This window comes from Erpetoichthys calabaricus, chromosome 7 (genome assembly GCF_900747795.2).
Source record: "Erpetoichthys calabaricus chromosome 7, fErpCal1.3, whole genome shotgun sequence".
NCBI classification, from domain to species: domain Eukaryota; kingdom Metazoa; phylum Chordata; class Cladistia; order Polypteriformes; family Polypteridae; genus Erpetoichthys; species Erpetoichthys calabaricus.
Genome location: NC_041400.2, coordinates 128,106,344 through 128,129,168, shown reverse-complemented (window position 1 = coordinate 128,129,168; position 22,825 = coordinate 128,106,344). Strand labels below are relative to the sequence as shown.

At 37.1% G+C, this 22,825-nt stretch overlaps 1 protein-coding gene across 1 annotated transcript in view; it reads right to left on the bottom strand.

Moving 5' to 3' along the window:
• The window catches only part of fancc (FA complementation group C), a 104,714-nt gene that overhangs the window by 1,343 nt on the left and 80,546 nt on the right, over positions 1 to 22,825 (bottom strand). The window contains exons 11-13 of the mRNA XM_028805343.2: positions 14,548 to 14,632; positions 8,168 to 8,342; positions 5,355 to 5,558 (exon numbers count right to left, since the gene is read on the bottom strand). Coding sequence (XP_028661176.1) covers positions 5,355 to 5,558; positions 8,168 to 8,342; positions 14,548 to 14,632 — 464 coding nt within the window. The remainder of the gene's footprint in view (positions 1 to 5,354; positions 5,559 to 8,167; positions 8,343 to 14,547; positions 14,633 to 22,825) is intronic.

The following is a 22,825-nucleotide window of genomic DNA, read 5'->3' as shown; positions in this document are numbered from 1 at the left end:
TGGATTTTATATGTAAGCATATTTAAATATATATCGCGGATTTTTTGCTGGTTCGCAGATTTCTGAGGACAATGGGTCTTTTAATTTCTGGTACATGCTTCCTCAGTTGGTTTGCCCAGTTGATTTCATACAAGGGACGCTATTGGCAGATGGCTGAGAAGCTACCCAACTTACTTTTCTCTCTTTCTCTTGCGCTGATTTTCTCTGATCCAGACGTAGGGGGTGTGAGCAGGGGGGCTGTTCGCACACCTAGACGATACGGACGCTCGTCTAAAAATGCTGAAAGATTATCTTCACGTTGCTACCTTCTGTGTGCAGCTGCTTCGTGAAGCGACATGCTGCACGGTGCTTCGCATACTTAAAAGCTCAAAGGGCACGTGTTGATTTTTCACTGTTTGTTTTTCTTTGTCTCTCTCTCTCTCTCTCTCTCCCTGCTCCTGACGGAGGGGGTGTGAGCTGCCGCCTTCAACAGCTTTGTACCGGCGGTGCTTCGCATACTTAAAAGCCAAACAGCCCTATTGATTTGTTTGCTTTCCTCTCAGTTTCAGTATGGAGGACTATTTCGGACAATCTGTGCTCCTGACGCGCTCTCCTTTAAAGAGGAAGATATGTTTGCATTCTTTTAATTGTGAGACAGAACTGTCATCTCTGTCTTGTCATGGAGCACAGTTTAAACTTTTGAAAAAGAGACAAATGTTTGTTTGCAGTGTTTGAATAACGTTCCTGTCTCTCTACAACCTCCTGTGTTTCTGCGCAAATCTGTGACCCAAGCATGACAATATAAAAATAACCATATAAACCTATGGTTTCTACTTCGCGGGTGGCTCTGGAACGCAACCCCCGTGATGGAGGAGGGATTACTGTAATATTATTTAGTGCTGTTCTATTTTGCTACTGCAAAGCTGATTTCAATCATGAAAATTTTTGATATGTTACTCAGATGTTTTATGTAATTAACTAGATAGATAGATAGATAGATAGATAGATAGATAGATAGATAGATAGATAGATAGATAGATAGATAGATAGATAGATAGATAGATAGATAGATAGATACTTTATTGATTTTAAGCTATTGTAACAGAACTCACAGTGCATACTGCTGTTACACTCTTCAGCTAAATCATTCAGAATGTCTACCCAATGGAATGGTCTACCCAAGTAGCTACGGTGCATCCAGAAAGTATTCACAGCGCATCACTTTTTCCACATTTTGTTATGTTACAGCCTTATTCCAAAATGGATTAAATTCATTTTTTTCCTTAGAATTCTACAAACAAAAACACCCCATAATGACAAAGTGAAAAAAGTTTACTTGAGATTTTTGCAAATTTATTAAAAATAAAAAAACTGAGAAATCCCATGTACATAAGTATTCACAGCCTTTGCTCAATACTTTGTCGATGCACCTTTGGCAGCAATTACAGCCTCAAGTCTTGATGAATATGATTCCACCAGCTTGGCACACCTATCCTTGGCCAGTTTCGCCCATTCCTCTTTGCAGCATCTCTCAAGCTCCATCAGGTTGGATGGGAAGCATCGGTGCACAGCCATTTTAAGATCTCTCCAGAGATGTTCAATCGGATTCAAGTCTGGGCTCTGGCTGGGCCACTCAAGGACATTCACAGAGTTGTCCTGAAGCCACTCCTTTGATATCTTGGCTGTGTGCTTAGGGTCGTTGTCCTGCTGAAAGATGAACCGTCGCCCCAGTCTGAGGTCAAGAGCGCTCTGGAGAAGGTTTTCATCCAGGATGTCTCTGTACATTGCTGCAGTCACCTTTCCCTTTATCCTGACTAGTCTCCCAGTACCTGCCACTGAAAAACATCCCCACAGCATGATGCTGCCACCACCATGCTTCACTGTAGGGATGATGCCAGTTTTCCTCCAAATGTGATGCCTGGCATTCACACCAAAGAGTTCAATCTTTGTCTCATCAGACCAGAGAATTTTCTCTCTTATGGTCAGAGTCCTTCTGGTGCCTTTTGGCAAACTCCAGGCGGGCTGCCATGTGCCTTTAACTAAGGAGTGGCTTCCGTCTGGCCACTCTACCATACAGGCCTGATTGGTGGATTGCTGCAGAGATGGTTGTCCTTCTGGAAGGTTCTCCTCTCTCCACAGAGGACCTCTGGAGCTCTGACAGAGTGACCACCGGGTTCTTGGTCACCTCCCTGACTAAGGCCCTTCTCCCCCGATCGCTAGGTTTAGATGGCCGGCCAGCTCTAGGAAGAGTCCTGGTGGTTTCGAACTTCTTCCACTTGAATGAAGTTCGAAATGAATTTAATCCATTTTGGAATAAGGCTGTAACATAACAAAATGTGGAAACAGTGATGCGCTGTGAATACTTTCCAGATGCACTGTATTATATGACCTGAAACAATCTTTTACAAGTATCATATTTTACATAAACTCAGCAATCCAATAGATTGGAAAAAGAAAGTGTCCTTATTCAACTTAGAATATGTGATTAGGTGTTTACCCTTCACCTGTTTTACAGCTTGCAGGACAAGCTTTTCAATCTGCCATGCTGGCTTCCCTTTTGTGGTCTTAATGTGGTCTCTCCCCAGATGCCTTTCTGTTCTTCCATTTACTTATGTAAAATTCAAGTTATATTCTCCAAATTTAAGTCTCTTAAATTTTTATGCTCAAAGTTACTGCAAAGTAAAGAAATATCTTGGAGCCTGTCCAGTTTGGAATAAACATATCCCCACCTTCTAAAAGGTGCCTCATGACATTAGCGGAAGCCCAATCTATACCTCCTTGGACACTTCAAGGTACTGTATTTTGAAACTTGTAAATATTTAAGAAAACTCCGAGCTCATAATATTCCAATTTGCTCATTTCCAGCTTTTCTGTCCCACTTCTTTCTTTTACTTTTTTCAACTTGGATCATTTGATGAGGTAAATGGTGTCCAGCTATTGTCTCTTCCAATTTGTCATGCTTGCTGTTTCAAGATCTAAAGCCAGTAGTGGCCTTGCTGGTATCTTCAAGACCCTTATTGATGTTTTCAATCTGGAAGCATATCCTCCCTTCTTCTCTCCCTGTCTCAGGTAAATAACAACATCTCTTTCTTTTCGAAAACCATAAATTATAAATATACTTTAAATATATAAACTGTTCAACAACACTTGTACACTTTTTGCATGTATCTGGCTTCTGATTTCGAAATCAAATCATTCCATGAGGTAGATGATGTCCAGCTATTGTCTCTTCCAACAATTCTCCTAAATACTCCTGACACTTTTTTACATGCTGTGGGATGTACTCACTATATGAGTTTTAGAAAATTGTTATAATAAGCAAAGGTCCTTTGAACATATTGAGAGCAATGGAAACCTGTAAATACCAAAAGTTAAATGGAGAAGAAAATTGCTACTACTGCCAAAGATAACAAATAAATTTAAGAATTATGTATAAGCAGCAGAGAATTATAAAATATGCATTCATATTGCATCATGCATCATTCATTATACTTTTTGGACATTTTCAACTACAAAAAGGTACAGTAAATAATGATACAGTAAGTAACCAACCAAAATCCACTAATAATGTAAAAGAAACAATGATTTTGAAATTGTAGAGTGAAGTACTACTAGAATTAAAAATGCTTAAAGCAATTAATTACATGGAACAGATAGATAACTTTACTTGAGCGGTCTCCTAAGGAATGGAAATTAGCAAAAATTTTATCATTGCCTAAAAAAGAGATCACACTAATCCTTTATAACTATAGAACACTTAGGGAGACATGCAAAATGGGTTAATTAAGTGAAGTAATTATTAAAGACAAGATAAAGAGACGTCTTCAAAACAGGATTGTTACATGGCAATCATTATGATTTTAGAAGGGTGAGATTGTGCGTCATTAATATGTTTTATAACAGAGCAACAGAATTTGATTGTAATGTAACCTATTATATTAAAGTATAGACTTGGACTTTCGTAGATGACAAGCTAACCATCAACGACTCAATTTGGAATTCATGAAGCAGTGCAATGTTAGATAGGTGCAGAATAGACTTAAGCACAGAAAACAAATTGTTATTGCACAAGGAACTTAAAAAAAAAAAAAAAAAAAAAAAGAATAGAAAAATGAGTAACACAGGGTACTAGTCCTACTGCATGATACATGGCAAATGTTGCTTTTTAAATGTTTTTCAGCAAGAACATGGGGGTAAAGAGGAAAGCCAGTTAAAGCTAAATGACACACAAATACTATTTCTTCACACTGAGAACTATATATACTGTATGTGGAACAAATTATCAAGGCATGTAGCACCTTGAGGAACTTCAGATCTTCATAACATTTTGGAAATATTTGGTGCCAAGGGAATAACAAGGTAACTGGGCTGAATGGCCTGTTCTCAATAAATGATTTCAACCTGTCTTTTTTAAATATTAAATAAACATATATGGGTTAAATTGTGTGAGTTTATTGAACATTCTTATTTATAAGGCAACATTTTGTTAAAAGTGGTACAATTAGTGTGTACTGTATGTAATTATCCTTTGTGTGTGTAAAAGCACCTTGAGCATGGGAAAGGTTCTATATAAAAATGTATTACTATTATTATTATTATTATTAATAAGAAGAAGGGGATTGTCACTTTCTGCTTTCCGCTGACAGTCTTAAAGGTAGTATCCTAGCCTTTGGCACTCTAGGTATAACAAAAAAAACACCACTAAAATACTCTAAATGCATATTTTTGCAATTCTTGATTCCGAATTCCTTTGGGACGTTAATAACACTCTCTGATTAAAGATAAGCTACAGACATAAATTAAAGAGCTCAAAGTGACAGATTTTTGACTGACTAGAGAGCAGATGGAAGAAAAAAAATAATGAAAAACAATCTTCTAGATATACTTTGGAGAAAAGAAAACATTTACTGCATCAGTAGTTGTGGGTGAGCTACATCCTTCTCAGTACATTTCAGTCTTTAAAAAAGGAAAAATACTGCCAGTCAAATAAGAAATCTTTACCATAGTTACAGCCAGAGGAGACTTTGCTATATTTGAGAAAAATATTATATGAAATATTAGGGGGGTGGGGTGGGGGTAGTATTTGGGTGGGGCTTGGGAAAGGATTGCCTTCACTTTTATTGGTGGAAAAAGTTTCCAAATTTACGGCGAAGTCTGGCCTTTGCAGAAAAACATTTTTTGATATTGACAATTCAATTGAATAGTTACTGTAAATTTTGCAGGTGAGTACATTTCATTTAATATAAAACACTTTTAGAAAGACAGCTGACCACTAATCCTTACAGATTTCTGTGCAATATTATTCTCAAAACAAGCAAAGAATAGTACATGTATTATTCGGAATTGCTACTATCAAAATCACTGATCATTTTTACCTTTTGGATCACATCCTTTGCAATTTTATGGCCACCATTAGAAAAGACTAAGAAATTTAACAGCAGCTGATTGATAAGATTTTTGGTATGAGTGTGTAGAGGATTTTCTGCACAAAAAGATAAAGCCATCTGAAGTTGCGTGACACAGAGATCTGCACATCGGAAAAGTGTCCTCAAATGATCAGAAACTGTCCTTGCATGTGCCTGCACAGAATTGAACAGGATTAGTCAGTTAACAGTAGTCCTTCAGATTGATTCATCCTACATAATGAGAGTAAATTAACTAAAACAAATCTTAGTATCATTCATAAATGAATTGCATGGTCTGAGTGGTTGATGGAGTGAAAATTAATGTTTGAGGCAACTAGCAGGGATTGTTCTCTTTTTCAGAAAAGGAAATGAGCAATTTTCCTCTGCAGAGGGAACATGTGCACTGTGGGAAAAGGGCTAGAATATCCTTCTTAAGTAGAGATCTCTCAGACAGATCAATACATTCCTATCATTTTGCAATTTGACCTTAAACAATGAGCTGGTTTAAAAAAAAAAAAAGAAAAAAAAGAAGCTGTTTTCATTTTACAGCTCAAACAAGTTTAGATGTGGCAATTATGCTAAAATAAGTACATATCATAATAAAAAATTGCCTTAAGAAAAACTGCACAATAATAATTAAACTACTGAGCAACCATTGATTATGTAGAGGATGGGATATGAAGTGTCAGAAAATAAATATTTAATACAAAATAAATGTAATGCACAGAAATAGTATACAATGCAAATACAGGGTGAGTCAAAATTATGTTAACATTTGAATGGCGGAAACAATTTATTCACAAAACATATTTCATATGTGCAAGATGATTTACAGGAATGTCTCAACCTGTTCGCCATCATGTTCAATACATGCACCATACGTGGCACATAAATTGTCCACAAGTATATACATAGCAGTACCATTAGTGTTAACATAATTTTGACTCACCCTGTACATGAAAATGAGTACATACAAATGGACACTGTGTTTATATTTTAACATTTAATGCTAAAAATACACAATAAATAACAAAACTTTGGTGTTTGTATTTTCCTATATAGTATACTAGCAACATTTTTCAAAGAAAAAAAAAACTGCAAACAAAACAAAAACCACTGTTTATTACAGACATTAATTTGACATGTATACATGAGTTGACCATTTTTTTTTTGAATTAGGCAAAAACCAAAGTATATTTCAATTAAAAGTTGGCACAAATAAATGTCAGATACATTTGTTTTTAACAGATGTTACTGTTTGGTAAATGAATACTGTAACTACTTTAACATAAACATTTTTTTCAAAGAGAAAGCATGTCCTATATAACATACAGTAGAATACTCAAATATAATTAGGTGATAGTTACATCAAGCTAATATTTTTTATCATTACCACACATTCATTTTTGATATAGTTTCTTTAACATAAACCTCAAACTTTTCTGTGACTGTGAACTTTTGCAATCAAATACACATCGAAGTGTATACCTACTCAAAAAATAATTAGTAAGTTAAAAAGTTATAGGTCAAAACTCTTTGTCAGAGTCAAACTTTAAAAGATGGTGAAAAAAAGAAGAGGGTGATATGGCATAACAGATACCATTCCTTTCTAATTCCTCGAGGAACCTTAATAATGTGTGTGTAGTTAGTATAACATACAATACATATGAAAAACTATACCAGGGAAATCAAACTTGAAGGCCTAAAACTTTAATGAAGAACTGGCTAATGGTACAGAAATGTGTCATATATTTATTGATATTAATTTTAACTGAAACCATCATATTTAGTTATAAAAGGAAGTCTCTCTAAATGACCATCAGTTAAATTTATTGCCTACTTTTTGTTGTGTAATTTGAATGCACTTATCAACAGAAAGTTGATGGCCCCTGATACACTTTTATGATAATAGTATATGGTTGTCTAACAATAAAGAGTAAGTTAAGTGCTAGTAAAGATTTCATTACACTTGTGAAAAATAATGATTTTAGATATTTTAACCCTTGTATAGATAAGTATGTTTTATCTGGGCAAAATATCCATTACGTAGATCAAACAGTTATAACCTAGTAAATACCACATGACACTATTTTGAAGGTGCATTTTCCCATAACAGTCTACCAAGTACACCTTGTTTTAACGCTAGCTAATATAAATGGAGCTAGGGATATTTCAGAATAATTAACAGTTTCAAAGCAGCAGCGCGCTTAAGTACATATGTTTTTGCAGTCATAATAATACGTAATATTAAATGCATTCAATACACTTTTTGACTTTTTGTTAAACATATTTCCATATTTTCAGTATCAAAATTCTCTACCATTTACATTAAAACTAAATTTTAATTTTAAAATATAAATATTAACATTTATTGAGCTACACTTAATGTGGTCTAAATGCTAAAGATCTCATCAATTTACCTTTTTTTCCCCCACTATAGATGTGGGAGCTGGAGCTTAAGCAGCTTTTGATATAAGATAGAACCAGTTCTAGAAAGGACACCAGACCACTGCAGGGTAATCTTGTTAGCTTTTTAAATGAAGTATTTTATTATTGCTACTACATAAAAAGTAAACACTGATTGTTACAGAAACTTATAGGACTGGTTTAGAAACATTAAGTAATGTTATCTGCACACGCTGTATGGAAACCCAAACAAACACAGGATTAATGCAAATTCTGTAAGAGTGGCCCCTTGACTTAGAATTAAAACAATTTACAGATATAATGTACAGTATATATTCCCTATAGAATTCTTACAAGCCCAATTGTAAATTACCTACCTGCAATTTTGTTCTCTGTTGGTTTTTGTTGTTAGGATGGTGGTAAAATGCTAAAAGCCACAGCAGAGTATCTGAAGGCTGAATTTGCAAAGTAATTAGCTGCTGTGCAGCAATATCCACCCAGTCTCCACAATGGACTAGCAAAAACCAGTTCTCAAACACTCCCTTATGAAATCTGGGAAAAAAATAAAAAGATACAAAGAAACTGTGCATTTATCTCTGATAAATAGGATTAGTATTTTTCTAAGTTTAAATTAAAAATGTCTTATTTACTAAATTTTGTCAGAAAGTTGATAAATCATAAACTTCAGGCCACAATATTCTTAGTTTTATACCCGCCACTAACTGTGTTACTGAGACCAAATCAATTAGCAAATTTGTGTAAAAAAGTGTATTGTCTATTTCTTTGACCCTTTGTGCTCACAGGTTATATTAAAAAAAAAAAAAAAAAAAAAAAAAAAAAAAAAAAAAAAAAAAAGCAATGCAGCTGACATATAATTTGCATAATAAGAGAGCATCAATAAGAACATCTGTAACAGATACAGATCTTGTGCGTGAACTGTTTAGATAAAAATATTCCAGTTTAAGATGTGAGATGTATCTGTGGATCCTCAATAAATTATGTCCCTTTACAAATTCATTGCTGGGTGTTTAAATTGTGGAAAGATAACATAAAACACATTGTGTGGGGATAAGCACAAAAATATTTTAAAAAGTGATGAAAATAGAGAAACTCTAGAGGTTTTAGGGCATGTGGTTTAATTCAGTACAGTAATTACACTTCTGTTTGAGAAGGAACACAGAGTGCCAGATACAATTTATGTAGAATTGTATTACCCAACAAAAGAGAAAATTTAGATTCATACCACAAATGCTTAGACTATGACACAATCCTGATCAAACATTAATACTATATTTTGGTAGTACTGAAATACCAGTGTAAATGTATCTAATGTCTGGTCTTTTAAATCCAATTTCAGGTAGTCCATGCTGCTGAGAGGAGAACCCAAAGAGATATAGTAATATCTATGAAAATAGACTAATTATGCAATGTTAAAAGACTGCAAGATGGTGATAGGGTAATGGTTTTCTTTTCCCAAAGTATGTCTCCTGATGCTGTCTGCCAGATTCTAAAACTCCTAGCATTTTTAAAACTTAATGAAATTAGTGACAGAGCTGATGAATGCTATATAGCCAAAACATGTCTAAACTTTAATTTTTTTCACTGTGGAAGTAACCTTTCCCATTTTTTTTTCTAGATGGATCTTTTCATTTATATGCAACAAACAATAGATACTTTTATCAAAATATTCTGTAACTGTGCATCACAAAAGGGATAGACTGAACAAGAGGAGAAACAAACATTTTGCAGTAATATATACCAATTTCCCTGAAATTGTGGTTTGGTAAATTACATCAAAATGGGTATTCTTGTTCAATGTCTTGCAGAATAGTATGCCCTGACAAATTAAAAATAGGTTGCCCTTAATATGTAACTGGTAATTTAGTATATTATTGGATGCTCTGAATGTTTGAACTTACAATTAAAATGAGCCCCCTTAATTTATCAATTTAATTTGACAGATGTCTTGGCTGTTATCATAAGAATGGAAAAAATAAGACCATGATGATCTGGCAACACATGGTGAAATAAGAATTTAAAAACCAGACTACGACTCATATGGAACAAAGCACACACTGTTGCCTGAAACAGAAGGAACTGACATTTATGAGGAATTATATGTCACTTCAGGTAATACGCTCAAAGTAAGAATAAAAGCCGCAAAATAAACAATTTTTTCATACCATACTCACTCATGGAATAGGGTTTTGATTGAAAGCTACAAGTTGAAGCAGAAGGAAAGGCTTCAAATTCTTGCCATTTGGCTAAATGGTTACTTGGCTGCTTGATGTAACAAGTATGATTGTTGCCTATTTCCATTGAGTGCTGTGCTCAATTTCAAAGAATTAAAGAGTTCCCAATATTCCTTTTTTATGAATGCCCCATTCAATGACTACACTTAAAAATGTTGTGTTAACAGCAAGATCAAATATCAAATAAAGAAACTGATTGGATAAAAAACATTTAGCCCTAGTATACTACAACTGTCAAATGGGCTCAGAATTTGAATCTATGTACTGTATATCAACAAATATATTTGACTCTGAAAATGTTTTATTTTGCATTGAAAAGGACTTGAAAAGAATTTGCAGCATGATAAAATTGGTGTAATGTGCATTGCTTGCACATGGGTAAACTAATGTTCAAACACATTAGGTTAAAAGTGTAAAATAAGAGTATAATAACAGTGTTTAAAATAAATATGCATGTTTTCAACATCTCTCTATTATAAAAAAAAAAAAAAAAAACTTGCAACGAGACATGATCTTTTGAAGAGAGAGAGAGAGAGAGAGACACTTTCACGTTCAGCGAGATGGTCAAGTCACGTCATACTTACAACCTTTGGAAGCAAGTCCCGTGATACACAAGCAGAGCAGGTTAGAGATAATGGAAGTAGGAAAATTCAAAATTCTCAAAATACGGGAGTATCGATCGCATTAGTGCAAACAAAAGGAAGACACTACTCGGTGAAATAACGGAACAGCAAAAAGAGATAGAATAGTGTTTCAGGATGTCTGGGAGAGAAGAGAGATGAAATGTAGATCACGTGGCAATGCAGCAGCAATCCAGCAGCTGATCAAGCAAAGAGGAGGTAAAAAAACAACTGTTATTGGTTACTGTTAGCAACTGCAATTCCTTGGGGTGCATTCAGCCCCCCTTTTCACAATGGCCCATAGCACGGGGTTTTGGGTTGTGGTGAAAGGGTAGAGAAGCAAAGTGCAATTCATTCAGCAGCTGATCGAGCAAAAAGGAGGAAAAAAACAAAACTGTATTTGTTTCCCATTGTACCACCGTTTAAGAGGGGTTTCAAAGGAGCATCCGCATCTCCTTGGGATGCGTTCAGCCACAATCTTTACAACGACGGTGTTGCTCTGGCGGTGGGGGGGACTGGCATGGGGGAAAGCCCCCTAGTATTAATAAAATTAAAAACTGGTAATGCAGCATAACATTTCACAAGCTAGTTATGACAAAAAGCTATTTAAAACAAACTGAATAATTTCTTATGTGGTTAGCAAAACTAAGTAACTGTAATGTTTTACTTTACTAGTAAAAAGTCTAAGTGACTGAATAAACTACAATATTAATAAAAAAAAATGCTCATTAACTGAACACTTCACATATCATTGGCCAAAATGACTAAATAATCTACTTAAGCCATGAGTACAAAACATTTTCTAATTATGTTACCTGCAGCGGAAAATACATGCACTGTATGGTAAGGCTGCACAAACTCCAGCACAGAAAGGAGATATCTTCTTGAACTCACAGTTGTAGGTGCTGTGGACTACACTGCACACAACCAGGTCAAATTCTCTGTGAGGAGTCTCTCACAGGCAGTTATATACATATTTGCCAGACCCAGATTAGGCAATGACAAAAACTGATATGGAAAGTCTGATCACTGAGTGATCAAAATCAAATAAATTATAAATATAGCACAGCATTTTTTAGTTAGTCATAAAGTAATCTTAGAGAGTAGACACACAGAAAACAACAAAGTGTTTTGAAAAAGAGAGTGGTGTCTACATCTGAATGAAATTTCAGAACATCCAGCTTAAGGACTTTCAGAGTCATGTAAGGTTCAGAACTTACATTAATGAAATGATTGAAAAAACAGTGGAAGTAACAGTTACAGAACTAGAAGAAAGATTTGGAATTGTGATAAACAATGAACAGCAAGGTAGCTCAGGAGAAGCAGAGATCATTTGATGTTTCTCTGTATTTTATCATGATTCATGACCTGATGACACCATCACCCATGGAAAGGATGAAACTGACATTTTATTAAAATGGTATAACACCATTTTGCTGAAGAATGAGTGCAACGTAGAGGCTATCCAGTCTGAGTGGTGATTGCTCAAATTGTTCAACAAAGACAAGTTAACAGACATGTCCTAGAACAGTTTGTGAGAGGCCATTTTGGGGAAAAAAACAGCCTTACTATACACGTTTCAGGAATGTTTTGCATTTGGTTGAGATCATGCTTGTGTTGCCCATATTCATGTCATGTTTCAACATTGCCGGATTTAATCAAGATCACCTCAGAAGGCGCTTTGGGCCCTATGGGTGTGGTTCTTGCTCTGCTGAACAACAGGAACAGGATACCTCAGTATACTGGATGGCAAACCGATACTGGTCTTTTGATGATCAATGATACTGACTTAGAACATTAAAATTATATATAGTCACAAATTAAGTGTGAACTCATCAGATTCTAACAAAAAAGTACATAGACTCAAAATATGAACAAAAGACCAATCAGTAATTACAGAATTGAGAATACCCAGAATTGAGAAATATAAGAATCAGGCTATAAAGGGTGGATAAATCCAAAGGCACAAAAAAGAGGGCACAGTAATTTTTTTATTTGAATATGAACTATTATATTTTGGGGATTTTTTTTTTTTAGTCTGAAGCAGTGAAACCATATATACATTTTTTTATAATCAGATATTCTGGCAATCAATTGGCCAATTGCTGTACTCTCATTTTCAAAACTTGCATGTGAATGTAAATACATTGTATGGGGGGGGGGGGGGGATCAAATTTACATTATTCCTGCATTACCATTTAAAGTATTAATCACAGAGGAACACTAATTATGGAATATATTTGCTGCACATTTGTCATTAAGGACTTTAAATTGAAGATGTTTTAATTTGGGTGAAAGAGAAAGAAACTGTTTTTAGTTTCTCAAAGCAGAGTAAATTATATCTGCCATGTGGAGATAAAATGTAGATCGGGGTGGAGGGCCGCAGTACCTGCATGTTTTCATTCTAAACCTTTTCCTAATCAGTGTCCAGCTTCCACTGCTAAATAACTTAATTTCCCTTTATTTTAATAGCCTTGTTTTTAAGGATTCAGTCCTCTGAATTTATTCCTTTCTTCATTAAATGACAGCCAAACAGAAATGACATGTGGAACAAGCCAACAGATTCACCTCAACCAATCTCTTAATGAGAAGCTGATTCTTGCTGTTAATTAAAACTGTTATTTAATTCCATGGCTTGTTGCTGCTCTCATTCTGCCACAGCATGCATTTCTAAAACTGTTTTTTCTAAGAACACTGTCAAAATGTTTTGGTGACCTGAGAGATCAACCTTACCGAGACCATCACCTTTCTTTATTTTTAGATATTGTGTGATGGTCACAGGTTAGCTGGTCATGCGGAGGCTTGTTTTGTGTCCCATTATTGTTTGGCTGCTAATTAAGGAAAAAGAGACAACTAAGGGGCCTGGGTCAAGTTAATTAAAACTAAGGCAAAAGAAGTTAATTAGCAGGAAAAACTGGTCACTAATGAAGAAGATGGTTAGAATGACAACCTGCAGCCAGGAATGGAGTTCGACACCCGTGATGTAGATAAAGACAAACTGTAAATTCACACACTCAAATTGTCACAGCTTTCTCTTTTGCTTCAGAAGTCTCTTGCAGAAAATACAAACTAAGTTCTGAAAGAAAAATCACAGCTTACTTAAAAGCTAGATTAAACTGTCCATTCAGTATCACAGTAAATGTGACTGCTTCCCATTTAATGCTCTCTCTCAGAGAGCACTATACAAAACATATGTGATAATTTTGAGAATTTGTTTTACAGGGTAAAAATATTTGTGTGCTTAAAAAATTGCACAACTTGCAATAGTTAAAGAAAAGAAAGATATAAGAAAAGAAACATATGTACAACATGAACCTCATGAAGCCATGTAATTACCATGTTTGCAATTTAAAGCTATATATTTTCATACCATCAAATTGAATACATTTCTTAATTGTTTATGGGTTCTTTTAGTACAGTAAACATTAAAGTGTCTTGAAAATGTATCTCAAGATGCAATAACCACGTAGTTAGTATCTTATTCTGAAAGAAACATTTGTTGATCAAGCACTCCATAGGTCTGTCACTGATAGAATATACAGAAAATTATGTTGCAATAATGTTTGCATGAGGCTACCCCACACTGTACATACTTAATGAGGAAATGGGCATTACCAGAGAAATTTAACTTCGATCACATGCAGAGCAGTGACTATGATTAACCTTACCATGACTCAAATTGAGAGACCTTTAATTCATCTATAAAGCACCTTGAAGAGATCCACAGTAAACAAAGGGGCAGTCTTATAGTCATCGTTCGAAGCTTGGTATACCTTAGCCTTAAGCTTTTACATTAGTAAACTTTAGTTACCTATTTGAAGACTTACTCATTAGCTCAAATTATCTTGTCACACAGATCAAAACAAATATTAAATAATTTCTTACTGTATATTTTCCATGTTCTGCACACTGTTTTTTAATGTTTGAGACAAGTAAAACAAATGCTTAGGCCATGTATGTAAAGGGACACCTGTGGAAATAAACAGTAATTAATATATACATCAAAAAGCAAAATATTTCTAGTAATCTGGAAAAAGGAAAAAAATGCAAATAATTATATTAAAAACACAGTGGTGTCATGTGACAGCCATCTACACCCATGATAGGTTTCAAGAGGCAAAAAGTAAGCTAAAATGACACCTTTCATGTTATTTTTCTACTTAAATTTTTTATTTAGTAATGACAATACCATCACTATTTCTAGTCTTTACCAATTATTTTCTGGGTGCTCACTCCTAGATGGTAATACTCAATACTAGAAAAAGGATCTCTCTGTTAATATGGAGGATGTGTTGACGTCAACTTTGCAAAGGATAGGGGCTGTGTGACGATCCGGGTTCGACTCCATGCTCCCATCTTCTATCCGGGAGCCCTTGGACCCAACACCATCGGTAATGTCACCAATGAGCTCGTAGTGAGGCACAACAATAGAGCAAGAGGATGGTGTACAAAAAGTGTCAAGTGCTTTTATTAAAACAACAGAAAAAAACAGTGTTCAAATTAAATAAGTGCAGTGCTTCAAAAACAGTCAGTAAATAAATAAATCCATAAAAACAGATGTGAAAAGTGGGGGTTAAAACAATAGAAAAAACAATCCTTTAAAAACCACAACAACAAGCCTGGTGACTTTTTACCTGGCGGCTCCCCTGCTTCCCCCCTCTGTGCTTCTCAACAGGGGAGTCGCCCTATTTGCAACTGACCTTCACTCTGCCTACTTCAGCTGTTCAGTTCACCTCTCCGATCCCTGGCTCCGGTAGGTTTCTCCTGACAGCGACTTGGGTTCCTCAATGACCAGGGCGCCCACGCTGGGGAATGCACTCCCCAAGTCCCGACTCCCGCTGTCTTCCGCAGAGAGTCACCCGCCTTCCGGTCATTCCCGTTCCATGATCACTCAGTGGGAGTGACCACTACTATTATTCCCTGGGTGTCGGCCCAACACCCAGGCTCCCTGTTCAGCTGCAACGCGAGCCTGCACTTGCTCGCTCGCTCGCTCTCTTGTACCTGCTCTCTCTCTCTCCACTGCTCCCTCCTTTCTCCTGCAACCTCCCGTCTGTTCTTTCTTTTTTTCTTTATTCCTCCCCTAGCCACCTCGTGCTTCTATTTATCAAAAGGGCATGGTAGCGGTGGCAAATCAGTAGCCCCCCGGAACAATCACGGATGCGGATGGTTTCTCATCTGTGCATTTAGGTGAGAAACGCCCACATCGCGAATGGCCCTAAGAACCGCTTCAGCCACACAACCACCACGCCCCCTCACCAAGCCACGAGCGCGGTGATTATTTATTTTAAAACTGGCCTTTGACGGGAGCTGTGGACCCGCTATACCACAGGCTGCTGAGAGTTGTTGTGAGGTTTTGGATTTTCTGTGGTGTGAGAGTTAATTAAAAAAAAGACATTTTACTCCTATAAGCTTGGATTTTGGTTGCCACTAAAGAACTGTGCAGGAATTTTTAAAGCTTTTTTCCTTTAGAAGGGTTTTTTGCCTTTGTTCGCCCACATAGGAATAAAAGTGGCTGGATGGTTGGGGGTGCGCTTGGAAAAAGTTACTTGTACATGTATGTGTACTTGTTTTTGTTATCTGTAGATGAACTGGCATTGGAGAGGCAGGGTAGAAAGCAGCAGTAACCGATATTGGCATCTGTAAGTAAATAACCAGTCGTAGCAATAAATAGTTAATAGGTAAGTGAAACAGCGATTCCTTAGTTTAACACTAGAATCCCTGAAGCCTACGAAAAAACTTGTGTAATCCCTGCTGATCTTAAATCCATTTGCACCTCTCCATCAGTGTCTTTTGTGTTGTAAATGCATTGATCAGCACAAGTAGCAAGCAACCTGTTGTCCTATCCCCGGCCTTGACGGAGCTCAGCTCAGGCAAAAAGTTACTCCCAGCTCAAGCCAAGGCTCCTTATCTGCGTGTGAGGTTCCTGGAGTTGTATAGGGTAAATAATACAGTATATCATTATTTAGAATATATGCATTTCATGTGTGTTCCTTGTCTACAAAGATCTGAGGAAGTATAGGATAAAAGGAAATGCCAGGCAAGAAATGCTGAACACACAAATAAAGCAGAAACCTTTTCCATGTTATACTAATAATGACGTGAAATGTATAATGTGTGAAGACTTTAGTCCAAATATCAAATAAATATGTGCGCTTTTATTCAAGAATATAGCCAAAAAAAAAAAAAAAACATTTGATTTACATGTTGCTATCAATGAGTTAAAAACCCAAGCTCAAATGTCAACCGAAAGGAAGTTGATATGTATTCTTAAATGGTGTAGAGGTAAGAAATGCTGCCTAATAACTCAAAGGTGCTGGGTTCGAGACTGGGCGCTCCACATTTCGAGTGGTGAGCTGCTATTATTATTATTACTATAATGTAAAAACACACATTTGATTTGAGTCTGTAATACCCGGTGTAAATTTTGGCTACTTGTAAAAGTTAGCGCTTGTTTTTTCATTATTCAGTTTTATTCTCTCAGTGACATTCACGTGGTATAATGAACTTGCCTCTCCCTCACTGAGTTGATGGCATTTATCTCCATTCTTTTCACAAGAGCAGCGCTGTGGCTGATGCCTGTTCAGAACTATTTGTTGTACCAGCAATCAAAGATACGATGTCCCGTGACCGCTATCAGACTAGACAAAGGCAGGACCATAACAACAGACAGCTTCTTCACAGCTCTTTCGCTGGCTAACAGACTGCTGCACTTTGCTTGGCACCATAAAGTAAAATGAGACTTCCACCTGCAGCTAAAGTCACTTTAGTACACGAGCAATTCACCACGCTGCTGTTTTAGATCTGGCAGTGGCATGATGACGGTATGTGCGCCCAAAAAAGAAGAAGCCTAGAAGCCTTTGATTTCAGTCTGTAACAGCTGGTGTAAAGTTTTGCTACCTGTAAAAGATATCGCTGAAATAATAATAATAATTCTTTGCATTTATATCGTGCTTTTCTCACTACTCAAAGCGCTCAGCAATTGCAGGTTAAGGGCCTTTACGGGATTCGAACTGGCAGCCTTCTGATTGCCAGTGCAGATCTGAAGGCATATCAGCAGACACACACAAACGCTGGTGAATAATGTCTTCTTGGAATCTTTTTGTCACTTGAATTTTTTGTTATTCAGTTTTATTCTTGAATAAAAGCACACTTGCTTTGTTATACCTTTGCAAAACTGTTTATTTTACATTCCAGTAAACACTTGAATGAGATTGAATCTGTCTCTGCCTCTCTCGCACGCACACACACACATTCATACATGAAAACATCACTATTTGAAAATGCCATGTCATTTGAACATTTTTTTTTTCAATCTTGCCTGTACTCTGTGTTATGGTGCATGGCAATGAGAATGCAGCCAGACTACTTTTTGGGTGCATACACCATCAACATGGCACTGTCAGATCTAAGCAGCAGCATGGTGAATTGCTCGCATGCTGAAGTGATTTTAGCTGCAGGTGGAAGTCCCAATTTCTTTATGGTGTCAAGCAGATTGCAGCAGTCTATTAGCCAGCGAAAGCGCTGTGAAGAAGCTGTCTGTTGTTACGGTCCTGCCTTTGTCCAGTCTGATAGCGGTCACGGGACATCATATCTTTGAACACACACGAAATGTATTTATTCCAAATAACAATATACTGTATTATTTACCCTATACAACTCTAGGAACCTCACACACAGATAAGGGGCCTTGGCTTGAGCTAAGAGAACTTTTGCCTGAGTTGAGCTCCGTCAAGGAGGGGGATGGGACAGCAGGCTGCTTGTGCTGATCGACGCATTTTCAACAAAAAAAGATGCTGATGGAGAGGTGTGAAGGGATTTAAGGTGGGCTGGGATTACAAGTTTTTTCATAGGCTTCATGGATTCTAGTGTTAAAAGAAAAAAAAAAGGCCACAGCTGACTTCAAAGCAACAAAGAGAAAGGCTCAGCTGTGATCGGGCACAAGGGGCTGTAGGAGGAGATAAGATAGTAAGAAATTAACTAGCAGCAAATATTCACTAAATAAGTTCTATTTATTTTAGATTGAACAGTTCTTAGCGGTCTGAGGTAGAACAGTTAAGTGGGCAAAAGGAGAGAATACAAAACAGAGCTTTTACATAAGGAATAAGAAGAACACAAAGTTAGAAAAACAAACAGAAAAAAGTAAAGTTAACCTCATAGAAGGACAAACAGCACAGAGTTTAGAAGGAGAATAGTACAGAAGCTTAAGGGGACAGAAGCTGTAAAACAGATGTAGCAGTTCCATAATCTGTTTTATTTGGCTAAGTTTTTTAGTTTTACAATTTAAGTTAAATCATTTAATTTTAATTAAAAAAAAGAAAAAGTTAAGGCAGTTTTAGTAATCCTGAATCAAATTTTAACAATGTGGCCAGTGCAAAGTAAGTCCTGTTGGATGTTGGACATTTTAGATGATGGGTTGGAGGAGCCAGTCATCTTATGAGGGCTACATCTGCAGGAGATGCCAACATATCCAGCACCTTGAACTCAGGGTCGCAGAACTGGAGGAGGAGTTGGCTGGCCTGCGCTGTAGTAGAGAATTGATGAACCTGGCCCAGTTATCCTTTAGAGAGACTAGGGGACTCCGCCCCCTGCTCACCCACCCCCAGGTTTGGTTTCCCGGATCTAAAATTTAAACAGATTGTTATTTTCATGGGAATTGTTACATATGCATAATTTTCACTTTTACTTTAAAACTTTTGTAAAAACAATATTTGGAATTAACTTTTCTTCAAGATTGCATTGAATTTTGATTCCGTGTTTGTACTTGCATCGTGACAACGCAACTTATAACTGCCTCTGAGTGAATATCATTTCTTTCTCTCTAATAAATAGAATGACTTTTTCGAATGTTTGTCCATGCTCTTTCTTCTTTGCTTTGTCATTGACAGGTCATCTTGAACGTATAAAATTATTGCCCTTATAAAAGAGTTGACAGCGCAAGAAGCGTGTCTGACAAAAGCATTCACACGACTGAGGTTACATGACCGTGGTCTTGTTTGAAAATAGTTGTAAGTAGGGTGTGACTTGAAAGAATCTCATGTTAAAAGTCTCCGTCTCACGGGACTTCATACCACAATAACGTTTTTGGAATCTTTTAATTCTCGCTGGCAACACGAATTAGACGATCTACAAGTCTCTGACTTAAAGTTTAAATCCGAACAATATATTAAATCTCTTTTCGCTGTTCCGTTATTTCACAGAGTAATAACTTCCGTTTGTTTGCGCTAATGCAATCTTTCCTATCCTTTGTTTGAGACTTTGGAATTTTCGTACTTCCATTATCTCTAACCTGCTGTGCATGTGTACCGTGCCAACATTTTTGAATTCTTTATGATGTTCTACTTTGTCAACTACTCTTTGTCCTTTATTTCCGGCCCCAGGCATGGTCAAATCTCTTTCTCACAGGTTGTACTGCGCTGCTCGTGTTGTGAAGGGGAAGATGAACGCACACTAAGGAGATGTGCGCGGATCATCTGCCGTCTTTCTGCTGCTGCATTGCAAGCAGCATTTTCTTCTTTTTGCATCGTGTGTCGATCATTTAAAAGCCTGTATAGCAGTTGTCCTTTTGCCACTTCGCATATGTGCAATTCGTGTTGTGAAGGGTGGAGGGGCTGATTGCACGCTAAGGAGATCCGTTCGGATCATCCCCTAGCATGCTGCTGCTGGCGAGCTGCGTGTTCTGCTTGCTGCTCTGCACGTCAATCATTTAAAAGCCCGTACAGCAGCTGTCCTTTTGTCTCTCGGGCCGTCAAAGTGTCTTCCGAGAAGATCATGTCTTGTCTCCCTCATCTCTCTCCCAAGATTTTTTTTATAATAGAGAGATAGTGTGCATCCCTAAGGTGGCATGGGAGGAGATTCCAGACCAGACAGGTGGAGATATGTGGGTCACGATCACAAGGTGTAAGGTAAAAGGTGCACACTGTCTGGGGGCATCAACCCAATAATTAGAAATGTCAAACCATTTTCAGGTCCTTGCAGAGCTGGACAGTTTCTCTGATGTTTTTGAGGTGGCAGGGATGAAGAGCCCCAACAGGCCACCTCAAAAACAATTCTCAGAAAGCGACAGGTAGTGATAGTTGGGGACTCAGTCATTAGGGGGATTGGAGTGCAGGTTTGCTCCAGAGACAGAGAGCCTTGCACAGTGTGTTGGGCAGATGGGGGACCTCCCTGGAAGGGTGGATAGGCTCTTGGCTGGAGCAGGGGTGGATCCAGTTGTCATTGTCCATGTTAGAACAAATGACATACGTAAGAGTAGTCTGTCAGTTCTGCGATCCAAATTCAAAGAGTTAGGTGCCAGGCTGAGGAGCAGAACTGACAAGGTAGTCTTCACTGAAGTTCTGCTTGTGCCACATGCCAGTTCAGGTAAGATTGAGGAGATTAGAAGGCTAAACGTGTGGCCCACATCTTGGTGCAGGGTTGAAGGGTATAGGTGTAAGGGGCAATGGGACTCCTTTTGGAACAGATGGGACCTGTTCTGCCGTGACAGGTTACATCTGAACTTGAGGGTCACCAAAGTATTGGGGAAGTGTATGAGCAGGGTAGTCGAGGATTGTTTAAAGTAGGGGGTGGCAGGAAGTTTAGGACAGGCCATGTTTAGAACTATATGTGGAGGAACAAACAACAGTATAGAAATAAAAATGCATAATAATATAAGTTCTAACCCAAAATTTAAATGTACAAGGAGTAATACATTAAAAATAGCTTGCCTTAATGCTAGAAGTATCAAAAATAAGGCAAGTGAGTTGGAGCTGTATATAGCAGAGCATAATTATTATATTATGGCTACTAACAAAGATGGGGATGGGTATACCATAGAGGGATACACATTTACAAAGGATAGACAGAACAGAAAAAGAGGTGGAGTTGCTGTTTATGTCAAACAGAATTTAAATGCAAGTCCACTTCAGTTGGATAATGAGCCCTATTTTAGTGAGGATATGTGGCTTCACCTGGAAAGCATTAGGGCAGGGGTCTCCAACACATCGCTCGTGAGTTACCGGTAGCTCGACGACCCCTTTCCAAGTAGCTCACTAAAGGGTTAATGAATCCTACATAAATTTGAAAACTTGATTAGTCAAATTAGGGGTGGGCGGTCTTTCCAAAAAATCATATCACGATCCTTTTAACACAAAATCACGATCCACAATCTGAATTGCAATTTATCTTTTCAACGTGGCATAGACTTAAGAGAATATCCGCACTGAAACTCATGAAGACCTAAGTAACACTCTTATTTTAAATATCAAACAAAGTTGAATTCAATTGTTCTCTCGTTCTCTAGCTAAGCGGAATTAAGGTACAATCCCCGAAGCTATGTGAGTGAGTGAGAAGAGCCCCATATCCCCTACCCCCTCCCGGCCCATTGCATGGATCTCGGATTCGCGCAAATAAATTGGTACCGCAAGCAAACTATGATACATAGCGAAATGAGTGAAGTCGCAAAATCAACCGGAATGTTCAAGCAACTTATAGAAAAAAAACAGATCTAAATCCATTAAGTAGTTCTCTCATGAAAAGCGGACAGACATACAGACATTGGATTTTATATATTACATATTAGTAAACCTTCAAAATAATGTGCAGTTAAAGTCTCAACAGCATTCTCTTCACATTTCTGGAGCTTAGTAGAGCCAGATAACTATAAAAATCTTCACGAAGCAGCTCTGAAAATGTCTCCTTTTTTTGTCTACATACCTCTGTGAGTCTGCCTTTTCTGACATGAATGTCTTGAAATCAAAGTTCAGAACAAGACTGACAGATGGACATTTAAATGATTCCATAAGAGTGAACCTAAGTGGCTACACTCCACCATTCACCTCTCTTGTTGACTCCATGCAGTGCCAGTCATCTGTTTAACTAAAAAAACACATCATACATGCAACTGGATATGTGAATACTCTTGTGAAGTACAACAGTGACATGTAACAAAATGACAAATGATTAAGTAATGTCTGTGTATTTGTAATTGCATTGTTTTGTTTCGACAGCATTCATGTTTTAATTCAATAGTGTGAGATACACTAGAAAATCCATACAGACATACGAAATGCACTTGCAGGTGAACTAAATATTTTTTGTGATGTTTTAATGCAAAATATGAGTTGTGGACACCAACATTTTGTTAATGTTCAGGCAAAACAAGCTTATTCAGTTTGTTTGGGTTGAA